A 21,266-nucleotide genomic window follows, 5' to 3' on the forward strand; every position below is an offset into this window, starting at 1 on the left:
CCATGGACTCTGTAACATTTTTTTGTGGAAAAAATGCCTTGGTTACCTTGTTTCAAGCCATTCTAGTGTGGTATAGAAAGCCTGCAGGAAGACTCGGCTCGATTTGCGCCAGTTCTCATGAATATTCAAATGAGCTATGCTGCTTGACTCCGATTGGCTAATCGCTAGGATATGAGAGCATGACTATTCATTCACCCAGCACAATAAGTAGCCTAGGCTAGAGAAAATTTGTTTACAATCACCTTGAATTGCGGCAGAATGGCTTCTTCATAAGCCCGTTGACATTCAGCCATCCTTGCTGTATAGGAAACTCACTGAGCTACACGAATTCTGGGGGCACGGTCTCAAGTGGGAGAGCTCATGAATAGTACTGAGCTCAATCATTACGACGTCAGACTGACCAGCTTTTCTAACTGACCTGATTTCTCCCCTTATTTATTTTAAGTGGCTAGAACTGACCAGGGAGGTAACAGTTTATTTTCAAATTCACGACACAACACAAACACATATGGACCTAACACATATCAAAAAATACAAGTAAAAACGGTTTTGTGTGGAAGGGCACCTTTAAAAAAAAAAAAAACATTTCCAACTTTGATGATAGAAACATTTGCTGGCTGAGACACTAGTTGTTAATGTTGCGTGATTACACATTATAGGGGTGTAACTGAATGACAGTAGACAATTAGTGCTCCAAATACAGTAATCCCTCGCTACTTCGTGGTTCAAGTTTCGCGGCCTCACTGCATCGCTGATTTTTCAAAAATATTCATCGAAAAATAAAAATAAAAAACGGTTTCACAGGATGCCAGACAGAGAGAAAGTCTCTCAGAGGCTTTGTACATACCCACGGGCACTCAGACAAGGCACATGATTGGTTCCCGGCACGAGATCTGAACTGATTGGCTGCACATCATGGCATCCTCTCCCAGCTTCTACCCTTGTTGTATCTCGCCACTCTCGTTCACGCTGTTAACTGTGTCTCGCGGATTGTGTTCGAAATTAACTTTTCATTAAGCCCTTACAATGCCTACTAAGCACCGTGCCCCTGTGAAAGATTCCTCTAGTGAGCCGAAGAGGAAGATGATGACCATCAGTGAAAAGGTCAAACTTAGGGCCAATCCTACTTTGCGGATTTTCACCTATCGCGAGGGGTTCCGGTCCCCATTAATCGCGATAAACGAGGGATCACTGTATCCCGATTTCAGATTAAAAACCAAAGTAGTTGTGAGCAATACTAGAGCTCTATACTAGGCTTTTTAACTAAATATGAACTCTACCATTATGCCTCTTGTGCCCCTCGACACTCATAGCTAGAAATGCGTTTCTGGCTAATTCTGACTGACAGTTTCTCATCCTTAGCTGCATCACTCAAGGAAAGAATTGATCTCAACTAAAGATGTGCATGGGATTGTTGTTCTAATCCATTGTAGCTTTGAACCTAGTAGCCTAATGTAAACTATTGGATCCTGACCAGGCAGTTACTAAGGATGAATGAAAAGCAAAGTGCCAGCTTTACTAGTTTTGAACTTGTTTTTTTCCTTTATACCACAGATTTTAGCTGACTAATTGCTTGTACCTGCAAACTAGTAAAAAATCTCCTGCTTGTGCAACTTTTTTTGCCAGATCTCGTGCCCCATGATCCTTTGATCCTTTCCAACAAGTCTTCAAAATATAAAAGCTCCTCCTATTTCTATCTTTATTTGGATCTGTTTAGAACATACTTCCCAATAGATCAGCATTAAACTAGCCAGGTAGACCGAATATAGTTTTGCTAGCTAGACAGATAAATAGCTTAGACACAAGTCTCACAATCTCGCAGAACATATCCTTTCTGCACTCTGGCCCCGTGTTCCCTCACTTTGTTTTCTAAATAGATAGTGTGGTTCCATGCATTTCTTTTAAAGAAGTTTCTTTTTTATCAACATTTCAGCCACAATTCCCTTTGCTTTATATCTCAGCCCACAGCCCATTGGGATTTGTCCCAGTATTCATGATGGCCAATCCATCATTATCTCTCCTCTTTCTACCTCCCTTCCACATTCTCTTGCACAGATCTACCCATACACTGTCCCCATACCTGTTTCCAGCTTCTGCAGACAGACCATTAAAAGCGTTCATACAAATGAATAGAAAGTTAATACAATATGTCGGCTCACATATTGTCACTTCTTCGTACTGACAAGCCGTGTCCTTGATACTGAGGACAGGGGGAGGAAGAGACCAACAGACATCAGTCATTTCTTATCTTCACTGACCGTAGCTGAGGCCTACGCATATGCACTGCTTTAGGATTAATCTGTCCATTATTGTAATGTCCCATGCACAAATGAACAGTTAGGATCCATATGCTGATGCCAGGAGCAAATTGCAAATGGCATAAGTTCTCATATCAAAAGCATAATCCAAAGAATAGTCAAACATGTAATAAAGTGACCAAACACATAATAAGCAATCACTGCACAAGACAGAATTGAATGGCAAGGTTTTGCAAAGCATGAAGTGTACTGTCCCAGGCTGTGGTGACTAGTCTCATAGCTTCTTATAATGTCATACCTGGAACCCATTCTAGTAAGAAAACACTCTGTTGTCAAAGACAATGAACCTTTAGTGTTCCCTCAATGGGGAAACCAGTGAACTCTTAAGTTTTATTGATTTAACCTTCTTTTCTGATCATATTGAATTAGATTATTCTTACTGAATAGTACTAAGCACTTTTATCAATGGTGCCTTTCTCATTTCAGTTAAATGGCTTAAATGTTCAATTTGATTTAAACTCAGAAGCAGAGAAATAGAAACAAAAGAGACAAGAAGATAAAGTGTGCTTGCAGTTATACTGAAAAGTCCACCAGCAGATTTTACAAATACAGCATTGCAGATGGTTTTGTCAAGGATGGAAGGAGCACCAGAAGGTACAGGCAACAGTCCAACCAAATGAACAGAGAGTTACAGCCACTAAAACAAGACTGAGACATTCATCAGTTGGATTGGCCATCTTAACCTTATCCTTGGCCTGTGGACCAGTTACAACATTCGCCCCAGCGGCCATCGTGTTTTCCTGTCAGTTTTACAACTGAGGTCCCGTTTTATCTGTCAGATTTCTTACGGTACATGGCCATAACATGCGTCACTGTTGAAGTGCTCTGTCATATGAGCTGGCTAACATGGACACAGCTGCGATTTATTACCCCGAAAAGCCTTTTAAGTGAAGACCCTACGGTTGTTTTAATAATCCCTCTTTCGGACACAGGTGCTCTAGTGTCAAACATGAATTGTGTCGTCACCTTGACATTGACGGTTTCATGTCTGTTGTGGGAGGAAAGATGTGGTTATCTAATTCTAGTGCGGTAGCATGCAAGCTAAGCACAATTTCCAGGGCGATGTTTGTTTTCTTGTGTGAAGAGGTTGCAGTAATCTCATTTCTTTTCACCTTTAGCCCATGTCCAAAGAAGTGTCTCTCGTACACTGATATTACATACTGTAAATCAAATGTTTCAAATATATTAGAGTAGTGCAGTGCATGTTTGTAATGGGAATGGAGCTTGAATCACAGTTCTCCAAGAGCTAAAGGTTATGTGTGATTGAATACTGCAACCTTTAGTTAACGCTATTCTATCGTACAGTAGATAAGACACCAAATCCGAATAATTCAAATTTTCACAGGGCATCTGCTTAAGAATATATATGTGTAACATGTGCCTGGTCAGTTTCTTGAGTGATGTAGCTGGGGTTGAAGAACTGTCAGAGTAAGAATTTACAAAGCATGCTGGCGGTGCACGGATTTCAACATGGGTTATTTTTTTAAAGCCACGTCCTCTTGAAGTTAAAATATGAATACAGATATAGATATCTGACACTTTAAATAGACGCATACAGTTGCATTATATTATATCTCTGTTGTACAGTACGGATGCAACTAGCCGTCCTCCTCAACAACAGTTTTTCACTCGTGTGTTTGTGTTTTCACAGATTGTTGATGAAACTGGTTACCACTCAAGATCCCACCACAGTCACTACTCCAATCCCAGAGTTATCATGTTTCCACGTCGACACCAGCGAAGCTCCTCCACCAATGGGCTGCGCCGTCAGAAGAGAGACTGGGTCATTCCTCCCATCAATGTGCCTGAGAACTCTAGAGGACCCTTTCCACAAATGCTCGTCAGGGTGAGTGACAGCTGTAATCAGCAGCTTATGTACCATCAACTCTTTGTATTTCAATGCTTCATTTTAAACCTTTGTGAGAGGAGACAAAAAGATTTTCATCTCAGTCTCCTTCACCAACAATAATTTTGTGACAAACTTTCTCAGTTGGCACATATTAGAGCATCTGTTGACTTTTATATCTTTCTAGGACTTATATATATTTTAAAAAACATCCCTAAAACCGCACACGGTCTCTGAATAATGAACCAACTGAGACATGGTTGTCAAGCCACCTTTTTACTCACTCACACTTCTAAACAGTAGACTCTGTGGTCTGAAGTAGAGAAATACTTGAGATGAAAGCACAGCAATACAACAGAACATTCTTGAGAGCTTCCATGCACAAAGAGCTCAGTTTCCTGCTTCTCTTGAGAGTTCTTGGATATAAAGTGGGCACAAATTCTGCACCAGATTGACGTTTGACAAGAATGACTAATCTGTTATAGGCTTTGACGGGTCTGAACACAGGGTCTGACCAGTCTAGTGCTCAGAATATGAATGTTCTTGATGTATTTATTTGGGGTTTTTTTGGGATTGCAGTTACCTCTGTAGTTTTTTAGATGTTTATAAGGGTCCCTTAAAACATCAGGTAGTCACAGAAACACAAAGAAAAATACAGATGTATTGGCTATCCGTACTGATACTGTGTTCACTGACTCGTAAAATGAGCCAATACCAACGTGATCCAATATGACGTGATCCAATACGACGTGATCCAATACGATGTGATCCAATACGACGTGATCCAATACAAAGTGACGTAAGCCTTGTGGATGTTGTCTTAATAATGAATAGACATCAAATGACAATGATAACAAAGGACTACATTGTCCTTTTGTTACTTGATAGAATCTTTAACAAAAACTGTGCATGAAGAGTCACATAGCAGAATCCAGTGCTGCAGCAAATGTTGGCTTTTACACAGTTTTTTAAAACAAAGCCTACTCTTGTCCAATGCAGCTGTATTCAAACCAATGTAACTAATATAGCTAATTAATGCACTTATTTTACACGGCTAGCTCACATTAAAAAGAACGTAGATAGTAGGTTAAATGCTTGAACATGCACATGTAAATGCACATGCACATACACAAAACAAAGTCAATAGCATGTCCCATGACACCCCTGATTGATTAATACTAAGTGAGTGACTAATTGTGGTATCAACAAGTACCAAAAACACCATAGTCATAACTGGGGGGAAAAAACAGCAGCTTGGAGCTTATCTGTATATGTGAAAGCTTTAAAAGCTGGATTCCGTATTATCTGTCCTTCAGCTTTTCCGGCTAGGATGAGCCTTCAGTAGGCAGTCTTCATCCTCACCTACTCCCTCATGCCCATTTTTCCAGATTACACATGGGGATTACAGCAATCTTCTGCCACATACACACAATGACAAGGCTCGTGAGCCTGAAAGCACCATGAAGTCGGTTGTAGAAATGTTCTGATAGCCTCATTCCCACCTTTGCCATTTAAGATGTCGGGGCTTAACAGCCTTCCCGCTGTGGGTGTTTACTCGTAGCAGATCTTGTAAGACTTTATTCCTCATTGCCAGTTTTTCAGTAGAGAATGTTAAAACCCAGCACCGGACATACTAATCTAATCACATTCAAGACTTTATGTTTAAGCAGTAATTATAAGCTGAGGTCTGTTTTCTCATAGCAATAAGCCAATAAACTGTTGTGTTAAAGGTAACTATTTTAACAAAATAAGCAATAAAGATAATGGTATACTGTATATAATTAATGAGACCAGACTCTTAGTGTATTCAAATCAGGTTATTACACACTGGTAGTGATTTGTGGTAGTGAAATGATTTACATTCAGTGTCAGATTGTTGTGGAGTTGTGTTGTGGACGTTCGCTTAGTAATGAAGCAAAACGTCTGACAGAAACCTTTATAGTCTCAACATGTTTTGTCTAGTTTCCATTGCTTGTCATAACTTACACTGCATCTATAGCGGACTGAATGAATAAGTACTGGCTAGCTAAGCTGTTAGCTTAAAAGCCCAAAGTCTATTTCAGTGTCTAGATTTCTCAGTTTTGCAGTGTATTAAAAAAAACAACAATCAAAGCACAGCTAGCAATAATTAGCCATTAATGTATAACACACCATAGAACAAAGGCCATAATACTGTATCCGAGATACTGTGAGTGTGTGTGTGTGTGTGTGTGAGTGAGTGAGTGAGTGAGTGAGTGAGTGTGAGAGAGAGAGAGAGAGAGAGAGAGAGAGAGAGAGAGAGAGAGAGAGAGAGAGAGAGAGAGAAATACATATATTGGCCCATGTGGTTTTTTTCTCTAGGAAGAAGTTCATGTAGTAAAATTCACTGCAGTCCAATTAAGCAATTAACCTTTCGGAGTGTAATTACTTCTTTTCATCAGCACAATGAAGCACTGCGCTCCCTGCTATGAGGCATGCATGCGTTTGTGTGTTCTCCCTAATCAGATAGAGCTGGGACCGAAAACACACGGCTCTGTCGGCTAATCTAATAAATGGTGCAACATACATTTATCATTGTTTGCACTTTGTTTATCTCCAATTACCTCTGAAAAAAGATTTTCAATAAAAGCCCACCCAGTACACACACACACACACACACACACACACACACACACACACACACACACACACACACACACACACACACAAACCCTCCAAAAATGAAAGCAGCAAATTCATAATTTACTGCCTGCTTCCAATCAGTCTGCACCAGCACTCTCCCCTGCTACACCGAATAGTCCATTAGCTCAAAGATGAGCAGGAGAGCACAGTGTGCTGAGCCAAAATCAGCCAGCTTTTCATTTCAGTGAATACAGCGGATGCTTGCCGGATGAATAGGAGGGTGATGCCGCAGATGGAGAAAGCTGTGTCTAAGAGCGAACCGAAAACACTGAGGATGGAGAGCAGTCTATAGAGGAAGAGAAATAGTAGAAGGAGTGATGAGTGTCGGATAAGATGAGAATGTTAGTTTCCGCTTGTTTCATACCTATTTGATCCTCCTTCTACTCTCATTCCACCTTTTCTCCTTCCTTGCTTCTGGGAAAAAGAGCTACATCCATTAAGACTAGAATAATACTGCAGCGTGATTGAAAGAGCCAACAAAATAACTGTCTGATATTTTTCTTGCAGCAATATATGCATGAATGTTGCATTCATGTGACACACACACACAGACACACACACACACACACACACACACACACACACACACACACACACACACACACACACACACACACACACACACACACACACACACACACACAGAGTCCCTGAAAGCCTGAACTCTGAAAGGGAATAATTATAATGAGGAATACAGAACATGAACTGTCTCACTATCAAACAGCAAAAAAGTTTCATCTTATGCTATCTGAAGGCTAAACACCCACATAAAGCTGAAATTCAGTTATAATTGGAGCAATGTGCTGTGTGATTACAATTCTAGACCTCCAGCTAGAGCTAGCACAGCGCATATAATCAGATTCCTTTTTTTTATTCCCGGTAAATCCCCACGTAACCCACAGAGCTTGTGCTAAACTAAACGCCCCGCTGAAGCGTTCACACCACCTTCTAACATAATTAGATGCAGTGAAAGCAGTGGTCATGGGGTCAGCTCTGCAATATGTACATTTCATAAAGGACTTATAAGTGATCTGGATTCACGGAATTGTGCTTAATATCCATACGGCGTGACTGAGTGTGCGAGTGTGCCTCCTGGTAATTACAGTGATGTGGACCAGCCTGAAGGAGCTTAAAGTTCATTATCTCTAAATATGATGATATATAAGAGATTTCGGATGTTATGCATGGACTCGAATCTGGTTAATGCGTTATTCTGTTGCAGCTGCGGTGTTTGTGTGAGTGGGTGGAACGTGTTAGCACCAAGTCTAATGAGGATGTTGACCAGACTAGCTGATGTCTAGGATGGCAGATTGTTTGCTTGGAGCAGAAAAGTTTAGTTTACACAGATTTTCCGAGGACCTTACATTAAGTGGCGTACTGGCAATTTCCATTCTGACCACCAAAACACAGCATGTGTACTGGCTTTACATTAACATTTATTAGCGGATAGTTGTATAAGTGGAGAGCATGAATGTGTCCAACTGTGGGCAGCAGGCAGTTAAATTGCTATCCAACAAATGCAAGGAATAAATCACTGTTTTTGTTATGACAAAATCAACAAGAACTATATGAAGCAAAGTTATTCGTACCAGTGTAACATCACATGCCGGTGGATATTTTTTATTCTAATGCCACAGAACTTACATTTACATTTATTGAATTTATGGACGCCCTTATCCCGAGCAACTTGAGGGTTAAGGGTCTTGCTCAGGGGCCCAACGGTGGCAGATTGGTAGACCTGGGATTCAAGTTTGCAACCTTTTGTTCCGTAGACAACACCTTAACCACTAGGCTACGACATCCCCAGGACTTGACAAGAATTACAATGTTTAACTTATTAATGAATGACAGGGTCATGCTTTTTATCCACATAAATTCCTATACAAACATTCATTCCCTTCACCAGCCTCAGTTTTTCTCACAAAGACAAAAGAAAACATTCATGTTTGAGAATACTCTTACTGACTCTTACAGAGCACTGACACTGGAGATTCCGTCTATAAATGTTTAATAAAAGCATGAACTAAGCACAACAAAAGGAAAGAAGCTTGTCATTCAGTGATTTGTGAGCATCGACGTGTTGTTGTGTGTAATAGAATTTATATTCTGGAAATTTCTGGAAGAATCTTTTTATGAAAAGGACACATTTCATAGTGAATACAGAGCATGGTGCATGGTGTATCTGCCTGATTTTCTGCATTGGGCTGATGAATTAAAGGAACAGGTGTAATAATTAATTTACCGGTGGGTTTATATCTTGTGAATATACAGTAAATGGCCTAAAAAATTCACCCTTCTACTATATAAAGCTTTGTAAACTACAGGAGCTGTATAAACAGTGAAAAGGGAGAAAATCACATGCAAGGATTCCATTCTGACTGCGACCCAGAAGCATCACAGATATTTGTGGATTTGTCTGTTGTCCTCAGTAAAGGGACATCAGTGAAAGCAGTCATTAAACAGCACCACTGTCTCCTGGGCTGTCTGCTTTTTAGAAGGATGAGTGTAAAGCTCTGTTGGTCTCTGATTCTCCCATTTGCTCTCATGGCACGTGGGTTTAGGAAGCTTTGCTAATGGCTTCATTTGCACTATTGTGCACAGGGATGCGAATTAAAGTCATTGCCAACGTCTGGAGGAAGCGGTTTTAATTCCACAAACTATACCATGTTCAGCGGCTGATTCTGTTTTTAATTGCTTGGTTAATGTTTTAATTAGGTTTATGATTCCCTTCTTAACTTTAATTAACATTAGTTCATTTTCTAATTATCTCAGTACCCCATACACAGAATGGGGGAACAGTCATGTGTGCAGGCTGTGGTGTGCAGGAGCTCATGCAGCATTGAATAATTATCAGTGATGCGTTATTGTTTTCAGGGGCTGCTTTATAGCTGATATAGAATGAGTGATAACAGGAACTAACTCACTAACTAGTTAACTTGTTTTGCAGGCATCAGACAAACTTTAAACTTAACCATGAATGGAGAAAAATCATTCATACATCATTCTTTGGAAGTGGAAGTCGATGTGCTCTCCCGAGGCTGTAGCCCGTCCGCCTTAAAGTTCAATGTGCTGTGTGTTCCGAGATTTACTTTCTGCTCACAACACAGTTTTAAAGAGTTATCACCGAGCTCTCGTAGCCTTCACAGCTAGTTCATCTGCACAGCTCTCTCGTTTCATTAAGCCCAAAGAACTGCTCCCTACAGGATGTTTTTTTTTGTATTTTGAAAGAGAGAAGAAAGAGAGGCAGATGAGGGAATTATTTATAGCTGATTTACTGTACTGTACTATACTGGAGCTACATTGTTAAAAATGACAAAATAGCATTGTGTAATTAATAGAAAATGTTCTCACTGGTAAAGTGTCGTGGTTTAAGGGAAATGATGTGGGAAACTAATTAACCTGGGTTGGTAAGGAAACGGGGGCTAAAATCCAGACCCAAATGCTGGGATGACATAAAAAGGGGTTTATTAAGAGAAATTACAAAAACTACAACCACAAGGAAAACACTAGGGAGGAAAAGGCAACTGAATAACAAAACGGAAACCAGGAGACATTCATTCATTCATTCATTCTCTACCGCTTATCCGAACTTCTCGGGTCACGGGCAGCCTGTGCCTATCTCAGGCGTCATCAGGCATCAAGGCAGGATACACCCTGAACAGAGTGCCAACCCATCGCAGGGCACACACTCACTCTCATTCACTCACACAATCACACACTACGGACAGTTTTCCAGAGCTGCCAATCAACCTACCATGCATGTCTTTGGACCGGGGGAGAAAACCCCCCCGTGCTAACCACTAAGCCACCGTGCCTCCCTTACCAGGAGACATGATAACACAAAAACACAAACTCATGGAAAACAAAGCAACCAAAACAAAAAAAAAAAAACAGGGAACACAACAACACACAAAAACATACTAAACACAAACAAGGATTCAGCAAAAAACAGACGCAATACAACTGGTATAAATACGGATAGCAATCATTGCAACACAAGGAACAGGGGAAGAGGTGGGAAAGGATGAAGGAAGGGGCGGGGCTAACACACAGGAACAAACAACACAAATACATAAGCACATGGCACAAGAGAAAACAAAACCTGCCAGAACGTCCCTCTGGTGTCCAAACAGGGAACAGTCCAAGTCATCCATTACAGGGTTGTTCACAGGAACTGGATCTTCTGACATACAGGAAGTCAGTCTGGAATCAGTTCTGACACAATCCATCATGTCTAATGTTACCTTAACATCAAGATTGATAAAATGAGTCTTTATGACAAACATTATATTTATAAGGAATTGATCTTTTTTTCCCTAGCCTTCAGATATCCAGCATGTTCTGCACTGCTTTTCTGTAGACCACGGTTATAAAGATGATTATATAAAGTGAATATTCACTGCTACTCACTGTTTTTCACCGGATACGAGTCATGTGCAAACTTTAGAAACACTAGTGTGTGAAAATGCAGCCCAGGCTGTCTAGCACCAACAGCCACTGAGATCACACTCCTTCATCATTCCAAACATTACCCTGAAGCATTCTCTGCATGATTTGAGGCATTAATTAATTTATGCATATTAATTAAAAAGATTTAAACCTGCTACTGTTTATAATGTGATTTATTTTTTCATGTGTATCCTTATAATAGAGATGCATAACACCACAAATACAGTGACATTAATCCTCAAAATCCAAAATGTCAGAAAAAATACTTTTTTCTTTTTTCTTTTTTTTTTCCTTTTTGCTACATGTTTTTGAGATCCTTTGCTCCTTGCTGTCATTGTTTCACATGCTGTCTTTCCGTCCATATCTATCCTGTCTTCATCCTCCTCTGAGAATGGCACATGAATTTATGCGACTTTGATTTGATTCGTGTTAGGTCTGTGCAGATGGCTGTCTCTCTTCATCCCTCTCTCTCTCTCTTTTTTTTTTTATCAGCACACACTCGCTTCTCTTTGGCTCGCACAGGATCAAAACAACTTTCGGGGGAGATACAGAAATCGATCATGTTGACAAAAGATCCGCATGGCTGCAGCTCTGTTGATGCAGCCCGGCCTTGATTCAGTCTCCGGCTGGGCTTTATTCAAGGGATAAAGGCCTCGTGGCCTCACTATATCCCTTTTGTATGATAATTTCACTCGCATGCTTAGTTTAAAGAGTCGGCTTGTTCCATTGCAGCTGTGTCCCCCCATCATTTTGGCCTTGTAAATATCGTATAAACGCTATCCGTCTGCTTTGCCTTCTTAAAACATCCAGCACACAGTCGTCGCTTCTGATCTGTTCTTTCTAACCGCACAAAAGTAAGGAAAGGTATAGAAAGTTTTATTCCATTTCATTTTCTATGAAGTCTGTGTTCATCATTCTAAATTATTTGAGAGAAGATGAATACCATGTTCCGTACATCACATTATTTATGACTAATTGTAATTGATTATTGTAAAATGATCTAACATTATAAAAGGTCATAATATAAATACCTATGTACCAAGAATGTACTCGTGTTGACGAACTCAGCTGAAACTGAACTGATTCTGAAACTCAGCATGATGTTCACAGCATGACGTGGAATCTATCTATAGTTTAAAAAATGGATGGAGGCTGCAGGGTCTATAACAGTGTCTGGGAGGTTTTTCAACCAAGTTCAACTCCAGCCTCAGTAAGCATTCGAAAACGAGCCTGGATCAGCCTCCGTGAGCAGGCATGCACCGCTGATCTGACTCTAAACTAGCAGTGTTGGATTGGATAGCGATGCGAAACCCGCAGCTCTGAAGGCACTCTCTCACACAGTGCTGCTCACAATGGAATTCACTCTGCCACAGTGCCCAGATTTTATTTCAGTTTTATTCGGCTTTAAAGCTAGCAAAAATAACAGTGGGAATTCTTTCAGGTGTTAAAGGTCCAGTTGAAAAAGCATTGTCGTGCAGTCAACTGTAGAATTGACTTCATCTACTCCTGAAGTATTTTTAAAACCAACAGACAGCATTTAGCCTGCTTTCTTTGCCATCTGCCTCAGTGTCCTTTTTACCACCTCACTAATCCCCACAGCGGCGACTAGTGAATGCATTAGACCAACATTCAATGCAACCCCTAGCTTAATGAGACATTGTTAGGGTTTAGAAAAATGCCCACAAGTATCATTATCAGCTTACGAAGAATAATGAGCAGAGTTATACTGATTTACACTCTAACTGCGTATGTGCTTGTCCAACATCCCAGTCCAGATTTACTCCCCTTTTGCTGTGTAAATAACCTCTACGCTTTCAGGAAGGCTTGCCGCTAGATTTAGATTTAACAGCCACAAGAGCGTTAATGACATCAGGAACTGATATTGGACTACGACGCATGGTGCACAGTCAGAGTTTAAGTTGATCCTAAAGCTGTTCATTTGGGTTGAGGTCTGAGCTCTGTCCAGGACTCTTGCGTTCAATCTTGGCAAATCAGGTCTTTATTGGCTTCACTTTTTGCACAAGGACATTGTCATGCTAAAACAGGTTTGTGCCTCTTAGTTCCAGTGAAGGGAAATTCTTAAAACTACAGCAACAATGACATTGTAGATAACTGTTGAATGTTCATGGTAATGTTGGTGAAGAACCACATATGTCAGCGAGGGGATGCCTCTAAAAGTTTAAAAATCCAGTGCAGTGATAGCCAAAGAACATGATTTATTAACAAAAATATCATGGTCACAAGAACAGGAGACACTGTGGAAAACACTGGGCAAAAACATAACCAGACGAGAAATTAAACCGAAGCTCAAATCTACAAACTAGAAGCACCGAACAGAAGCCACAGCCTGAAAACACAAACCTGAAGACAAGGCAGGGATATATAGGGGGAACAATTAAAGACACATAAGGGACTGGTGTGCAGAGGCGGAAAGGAATTCAAGCTAAACGTAAACAAAAACACACGGCACAAGATGCACGCACTCACTCTGCCGGAACGCTCCAAATCTTCCGGCAGGGAATTATCCAAGCATGACCCCGCCAACATGTGCTGTGACGGTCACATGTCCGTGTAGTTTCGGACATACAGTATAGTATCTGAATATGTGCTTCACATCAAGTGATACTAAGGTTTTTAAACACAACTGTAAAGTGTTAAGAGCTTTTACAATCCAGCTGGTAGTAAAGGATGACTATAGATAAAATCCTTCAAAATCACTTCTACATGCTACTTGCACTTCTACAAATTGAATGTACCATCAGTATATTTGGTAAGTGTTTATCTAATTGTAAAAGAAATATTTTTTTGTGCACATAGATCAGGTCTAAAATCTAACATGCACTAAATCCTCTTAAACCTCTCCCTCATGAACCATCGGCTTCTCATTTGTACTAAACGGCGGCCATTTCAGAAAAAAAATCAATCCAGAAGCCAGAAAAGGGTTCAGCGAGAGTGTGGGGGAACAGAAAGGGTGGCAGAGAAGTAAATCCATATTTCAGCGTCTTGTCACTGCACTCTATTCATTTCCCATTCAGACTGAGATCCATGATGGAGTAGACTGTGTGACGTAGAGCATTTCAGTCGCATTTAAGCTCCGGAGAATCAGACACAAGTGTGTGAGGATGCCACTGTCACTGACTCACGTCTGAAAGTATTAAACTTGAGTTTCTCTCGGTAGTGCAGTCTCGTTTATGATCTTATGATCTTTTTCAGCCTTCAGCCTCAGAGTGTGTAGCTGAATCCCCTCCACCTTCAGCTTCAACACGCTTTTCTGCATAATGTGGTTGTATACAGTGGTTATCATCCTTCCATATGCAATTCAGTTTAATTCAGGTTAGTTTATTTGTATAGTGCTTTTAACAATTCACATTGTCTAAAAGCAGCTTTAGGTAAGTATAGAAAAAGAATAAAAATGTAAAAGTTTAAAATTAATATAATAATAATTAATAATATACAGTATATATACTGTGTGTGTGTGTGTGTGTGTGTGTGTGAGAGAGAGAGAGAGAGAGAGAGAGAGAGAGAGAGAGAGAGAGAGAGAGAGAGAGAGAGATCCCTAATGAGCAAGCCAGAGGCAATGATGGTGAGGAAAAAAATCCCAGCGATGATATGAGGAAGAAACCTTGAGAGGAACCAGATTCAGAAGGGAACCTCATCTTCGTTTGGATTACACTGGACAATAAATAATGTTCTTTCTACAACAGTTCATAGTTGAGTGGAACTGTGCAACAAAGAGCTCCTGAGGAACTAATAAGTCAGCGTAATAAAGAGTTCACCACAGACCCAATGCAAATTCCTTCAAATATTCAAATCCACTAACGTGTATATTCCACATGCACTTTACCTTCAGACTTGTTCGTTACTGAACACCTTTAGGACTCGGTTGTAACATCTTTACTCTTCCTCCAGGACCTAAAATGCAGAGACTCTGAACAGATGAGGGTGCGCCTCAGGTTGAATCTGTTGTAGCATTTTCTGAGCCATGATGAAAGTTTTTCATTTTCCAGCCAGCTTTCCAGACATATCAGGGAAAAAGTATACTTTACACCCACACCACTATTTTATTCTTTACCGTCTTCAGCTCCTTCTTTCTCAGAAATCCCTTAGACAGAATATTTTGTGTATATTTGATGATTCCGCCCACATTCCAGCCCCTCTATCAAACCAACCGGTTCTACAATTTTGGTATGTTTTCCACCTCTGCCTAAACTTGTTATTAATAAGAACATATGGATAGGGTCTTCTGTCAATACGCAGATATGCAGGTCTGTAAGTCCTCCTACACATTCGTCATAAAGTCTTAATCACGTCCTTGAACTTGCACACCTACACATGCTAACTAATCCTCCACAGGAGCTGACAGGTATGTTGAAAAGATTAACACCCTCTGAAGTTTGAACATTGCTTTAATAGGAATAGAAGTGTTATCTTGAAGTGTTATTTTCAACATGGCCTTGGACTTGCAAATTTGTAATAATCGACATGGCTTACTTGGCTTACTATGATATTTGAAAAGTTTGTGTTTGTACACCTTTTTACAATACCTGACCCCAGTGGGGAAGTCGTGGCCTAATGGTTAGAGAGTCTTACTCGTAACCCTAAGGTTATGGGTTCGAGTCTCGGACCGGCCACGACTGAGGTGCTCTTGAGCAAGGCACCGAACCCCCCAACTGCTCCCCAGGCACCGCAGCATACAGTAAATGGCTGCCCACTGCTCCGGGTGTGTGTTCACTGCTGTGTGTGTGCACTTTGAATGGGTTTAAATGCAGAGAACAAATTCTGAGTATGGGTCACCGTACTTAGCCGTATGTCACGTCACTTTCACTTTCAGAGCAGATCCTGACCTCCCCGGGGCCCTAAGCAAAATTCTGCTAAGGGGCCCTCCTACCTGACCCGTGAGCCATGTAAACCATTTGCCACACATTCACACTTGCACTGGCAGCACTGCACAGCTAATTTAGCTAGTCAGATAGAGTCTAGAGACAGAATCACATCAACTTAACTTTACTTTTATTTGCTCTTGCTGACATCAAACTTGAAGAGAACACAAGTTTACCTGATTGCTGTTCTCACATTTTACTCTCATTTTCTTTCTTTTTTCTCTTTTCATGGGCAGATGGATAGCTCCGCTTCATATTGTCATCTACACAGCAAACATTAACACGTGCTATAAAATGAGGCATGGGGAGGCGGGGCCTTGCGTAATTTGCGGGGCCCTATGCAACTTGATTGTATAGGGCCGATCGGCTCTGCCTGAGACCCTCACCCCCACCCCACCCCCCCAAAAAATGACACAACCATCACCACCAAAAAAGTAAAAAAAACTGTCCAAGCTCCTGACATGAAGTTACGAGTTAAAACTGAAGAAACATCAAACCCCATGTGGTACAGTATTGGTCAAAGGAATTGGTCAAAGCTTGGTCACTTGCCTCTGCTGCTGAAATGATATATGTTGATATACTTTGTCAAAGTTGCTGCTTTGGGCAAAACTCCACCCATGTTAGTTAGTTTGCACTGATTTTTTTTTGCACAGCTGTACAAAGTTGCAAAGTTTTTGCTGGTATTAGTCTCCTGCAGCTCATAAACAGCCAAGGATAGTGGATCAATAAATAAACTCGATCTCACACTTCTCTATTCTCAAGTGGATTTTTCAGGTTCCTGATTCTTGCAGTGTTTTTGAGTGTGATTGCACACTAAAGAAACTTCTGTGCATTAAATATGTAGGGAATAAACAGACTCTCCAGCAACGCTCAACCAATAGAAAAAAAAACGAACTTTTCCATCCGTGCTTTGCAAATTTCGTGGGTTGTGGGTCTGGAAATCATGCGTGAAAATGAAATTATGGTGCCTGTCAGGCTGGCAACAACCTTTTGCATATACCATTCTGCTGTATGAGAATGATACTCCTTTTCATAATTTCACACTGGTGTCACACTCCTACACTTGACCTTCCAGCTCTTTGTCTGAACTGCTCTTGGCGTCTCTCAGCAGAAAAGCACACGTTCCTTTTCAAAGCTCAGATCAGAATAGAAGATGGGCTGCTGTAGATGATTAGAGCTGATGTACACGAGCATGTAAAGCCATCCAGAGAAATGCTGCAGCGCTGCGGAACGGTTTGCGTCGAGGGCTTTTAATTATTGAATAGGACGTAGGCACTGACAAGCAACAGATTTTTCTCTGCATTCAGGTAGAGAGAAAAAACATCAAGCACCAATGAACAATCATCGTATCAACTATATTAAAAATAAATGTCTTTCTGAGTTGCTGGGCTGGCATGGGATTCGGTGCAAATCTAAGATTCTCTTTTCCTTGAGGGTTGAAACCCAGGAACCTTGAGAACACTGACACGGAGAATCAAATTTTCCACATATGGTCGAACACACACGTTATAACCGTCATGCTGAAGATACTACTATTAATTAGACTTTGGGGAAGGTCTCTAGGTCACTGCCACTTCTTCAGTTCAGCCCACAGACCACCCTGGAGGAGTAATTAAGGAATAAACCATGATGCATGCTGTTAGAGGAAAGTAAACTATGACAGGACGGTATGATGTAGCCTGACACGCATCAGAGTTCCCCAAAGATAATTCTTAAATGGCAGAATATTTTTAGACTTTTGTTCTGTTTAAAGTTACATTTAGTGATGGCAGCTAAAACAATCGTACACTCAGACTTTAGTTGTTTTTTTTTTACTTCATTCTTAAGAAACAAAAACGTCGTGTTACAGAGAACCCAGAAAACACTTTTGTGTTGGTGGAAAACTTCCTGAACATTACAAAGCACTGACACTGGGGGCTCATGCAATAATACATTTCTTTGTTGATTGATGGCACTTAATTGACCCCATTTATATCTACGCTAATTGTTATGATCCATCGTACAAGTCAATCTAAATTATTTGTTAACCTAGAAACGGTAATTCAGTTCATAGTAGACTTGCTGTTTAAATTTCAGCCAGCATCGTTGATGCTATCGAATCATCGAATACTAATTAATGACATCAGACCATGTGTGAAATAGTAGGAACTTCTACTGGCAACTTCAAAGTGCAGCGACTGATGCCTTGCAAAGATAAAATCATTGTAAACGTTAAAGCTACGTTCATATGCGTGAACATAGCATTAGCCCGGAATAACATAAGATAAGCATCACATATCGTGTGTGTGGGTCTAACACACCAGATTCTGTCGGCAAAATGACCATCAAAAAATAAACATGCACAAGTATAACAGGGCCAAGGAAGGAGGACAGAGTTTATGTTGGACTATAAATGCATACAAGTGGTAATGTAACCAGATTGAATATGAGCTATTAGACAGAGCAGTACAGCATATGTACAACAATCAAAAGGCATACAAAATGAAAAATACAAGATAAAAAATATATAAATGAGTGATATCTGAAATTGTATCTTTTCCATAAATGACAGAAAAACAGAAATCACAAAATCCGGTTTTAGCATTTTCCTGAATGTTCTAAATGGAGATATGTGTTCATTCATTTATTTTCCCTGACGTTTTTTTTGGAGGATGTCAGTGCTAACAGACTGTGAAGGTCAGTCCTGATCTCTCTACCCCAGTCACTGAATCCAGCTCCTCCTGGGGATCCCCAGACATTCCCAGGACATCTGTTAAATATAATCTCTCCAGCTGGTCCTGGCTTTCTTTCAAGAACCTGATACAGCTCTAATGGCTATAAGTTGCCCAGACCACCTTAACAGGCTTCTACGGAAGGAGCAGCAGATCTAATCCGAGGTTCTCCTGAATCTCGAGAGAGTAAACCAGAAACCCTGTGGAGAACCTCATGTCCACCACCTGCTCTTACAAACTTTTTCTATTGTTCATCACTCACAGCTCAGTCTGTAGCATGACCAGGACACATAGCGCTTGTGTGCTATTGTGTGTATGTATATATATATATATATATATATATATATATATATATATATAGCACACAAGCACATTAGTATTTGATGATTTCATTCTTCTTCATCTCTGCTGTTGTCAGTTTTATCCGTCTTATGCTGATCCATTTTTATTCGTCTTATGCTGTCTTTTATTTGTTTATTTCTTAGATTTTCTTAATTTTGCCAGATTTTCTCCCTTGTTTAGTCTTGGCCACTTTTCACCCACCTAGTTGGTCTCCCAGTAGCATATGTCAGACAGCCACATTTTTTCAAACTTAATCCACTCAGAGGACAGCACTTTGTGCCCGATTCTGCAGGCATACATGAACTCACAAACACTCAGGAATGGTTATTGTCCCTGTGGTTCATAGAAGAGTGTTAGTACATTACATTTTGTGCTGTTCTCTGCAGATCCGCTCGGACCAGGATAAAGAGATTGAAATCCGGTACAGCATAACGGGAGCTGGAGCTGATCAGCCGCCAAGTGATGTCTACATCATCGACCCCATCACCGGGAAAATGTCCGTCACCAAACCGCTGGACAGAGAAGACCGAGCCTCCTACCATGTAAGTTGTCATCATACAGTAGCATACTACGTCTTCTGTATATACACACACTCACACCCAGTCACATACAAAGCTTCTGACCTACTTGAAAAAAAAAATATATATATATATATATATATATATATATATATATATATATATATATATATATATATATATTATATATATATAATACACAAGCACACACATTCTATGAAGATACCCACCAATACATTCATTCATTCATTTTCTACCGCTTATCCGAACTTCTCGGGTCACGGGGAGCCTGTGCCTATCTCAGGCGTCATCGGGCATCGAGGCAGGATACACCCTGGACGGAGTGCCAACCCATCACAGGGCACACACACTCTCATTCACTCACACACTCACACACTACGGACAATTTTCCAGAGATGCCAATCAACCTACCATGCGTGTCTTTGGACCAGGGGAGGAAACCGGAGTACCCGGAGGAAACCCCCGAGGCACGGGGAGAACATGCAAACTCCACACACACAAGGCGGAGGCGGGAATCGAACCCCCGACCCTGGAGGTGTGAGGCGACGTGCTAACCACTAAGCCACCGTGCTCCCCCCCCCCCCCCCCTCCACTGTCACAAGTGCGAAAAAAAACAACAAGAATCAGCATTAAGTAATTAGTATGCATATATATTATATGCATACTAATTACTTAATGCTGATTCTTGTTGTTTTTTTTCGCACTTGTGACAGTGGATATTCTTCATGATATATTTTGCTATCTATATCTTTCTGTCTCTATTTCTCTTTTCAGAGTTATCAGGTTCAATATCATTAGTGTATATCTCTGTGTGTGTGTGTGTGTGTGTGTGTGTGTGTGTGTGTGTGTGTGTGTGTGTGTGTGTGTGTGTGTGTGTGTGTGTGTGTTCAGCTGATTCACTCAGCTGATTTGCTGTTCACCCAAGCGAGCTAGTGGAGGAGAAGTAAACCCCAAGTGAGCTAAGCAATCAGACAACACTCTAAAATATTAAAATAGCTCGGTGCAGAAGGGAACATTCCAGGGACTATTTCTTCCAATCATATGCAGCGTCATAATGTACAACATTCATTGTATGGAAGATGCTGAGGATAAACTTTATATGAACCTTTCTTTTTTTCTGAGTCGAGGATGGATTTATGTGCCGTGTACACAAATAGTGGAGTCAGAAACTTTCAACCCCTGCTAGTCATATACGCATCTTGAAATTGTTCAAGATATGTCGTTTTAAGTTAAAACGATGGAACTTTATTGTTAGTAATACAGACTGCTGCCTCCTTGTGGTGTGCAGACTTATGTCTTTCACACAGGCGCAGCGTGTACGCACATGTCGGCGGTTTTTCTGCTAGGTCTAAGCAGCAGTTCATCAGTTTCAGCATATTATTTCCGTTCGACAGCTCTCCGACCCAACAAAAGATAAGTTGTTTTGTTGCTTGCGATGCAAAATTGCTTTAATAAAGGGAATTGAATGCAGAGAAAACAAAAAGGAACACGTCTCTGAGTGTGGCATTTCTGCCGCTGCC

General features: G+C 40.7%; 1 protein-coding gene across 2 annotated transcripts in view; it reads left to right on the forward strand.

Moving 5' to 3' along the window:
- cdh4 (cadherin 4, type 1, R-cadherin (retinal)) overlaps nucleotides 1-21,266 on the forward strand; it is a 379,372-nt gene that overhangs the window by 314,085 nt on the left and 44,021 nt on the right. For both annotated transcript variants that reach the window (XM_047810282.1, XM_027176421.2), the window contains 2 exons: nucleotides 3,970-4,164; nucleotides 19,594-19,749. In XM_047810282.1, the coding sequence (XP_047666238.1) occupies nucleotides 3,970-4,164; nucleotides 19,594-19,749 (351 nt within the window). The remainder of the gene's footprint in view (nucleotides 1-3,969; nucleotides 4,165-19,593; nucleotides 19,750-21,266) is intronic.

This window comes from Tachysurus fulvidraco, chromosome 2 (assembly GCF_022655615.1).
Source record: "Tachysurus fulvidraco isolate hzauxx_2018 chromosome 2, HZAU_PFXX_2.0, whole genome shotgun sequence".
Lineage (NCBI taxonomy): Eukaryota > Metazoa > Chordata > Actinopteri > Siluriformes > Bagridae > Tachysurus > Tachysurus fulvidraco.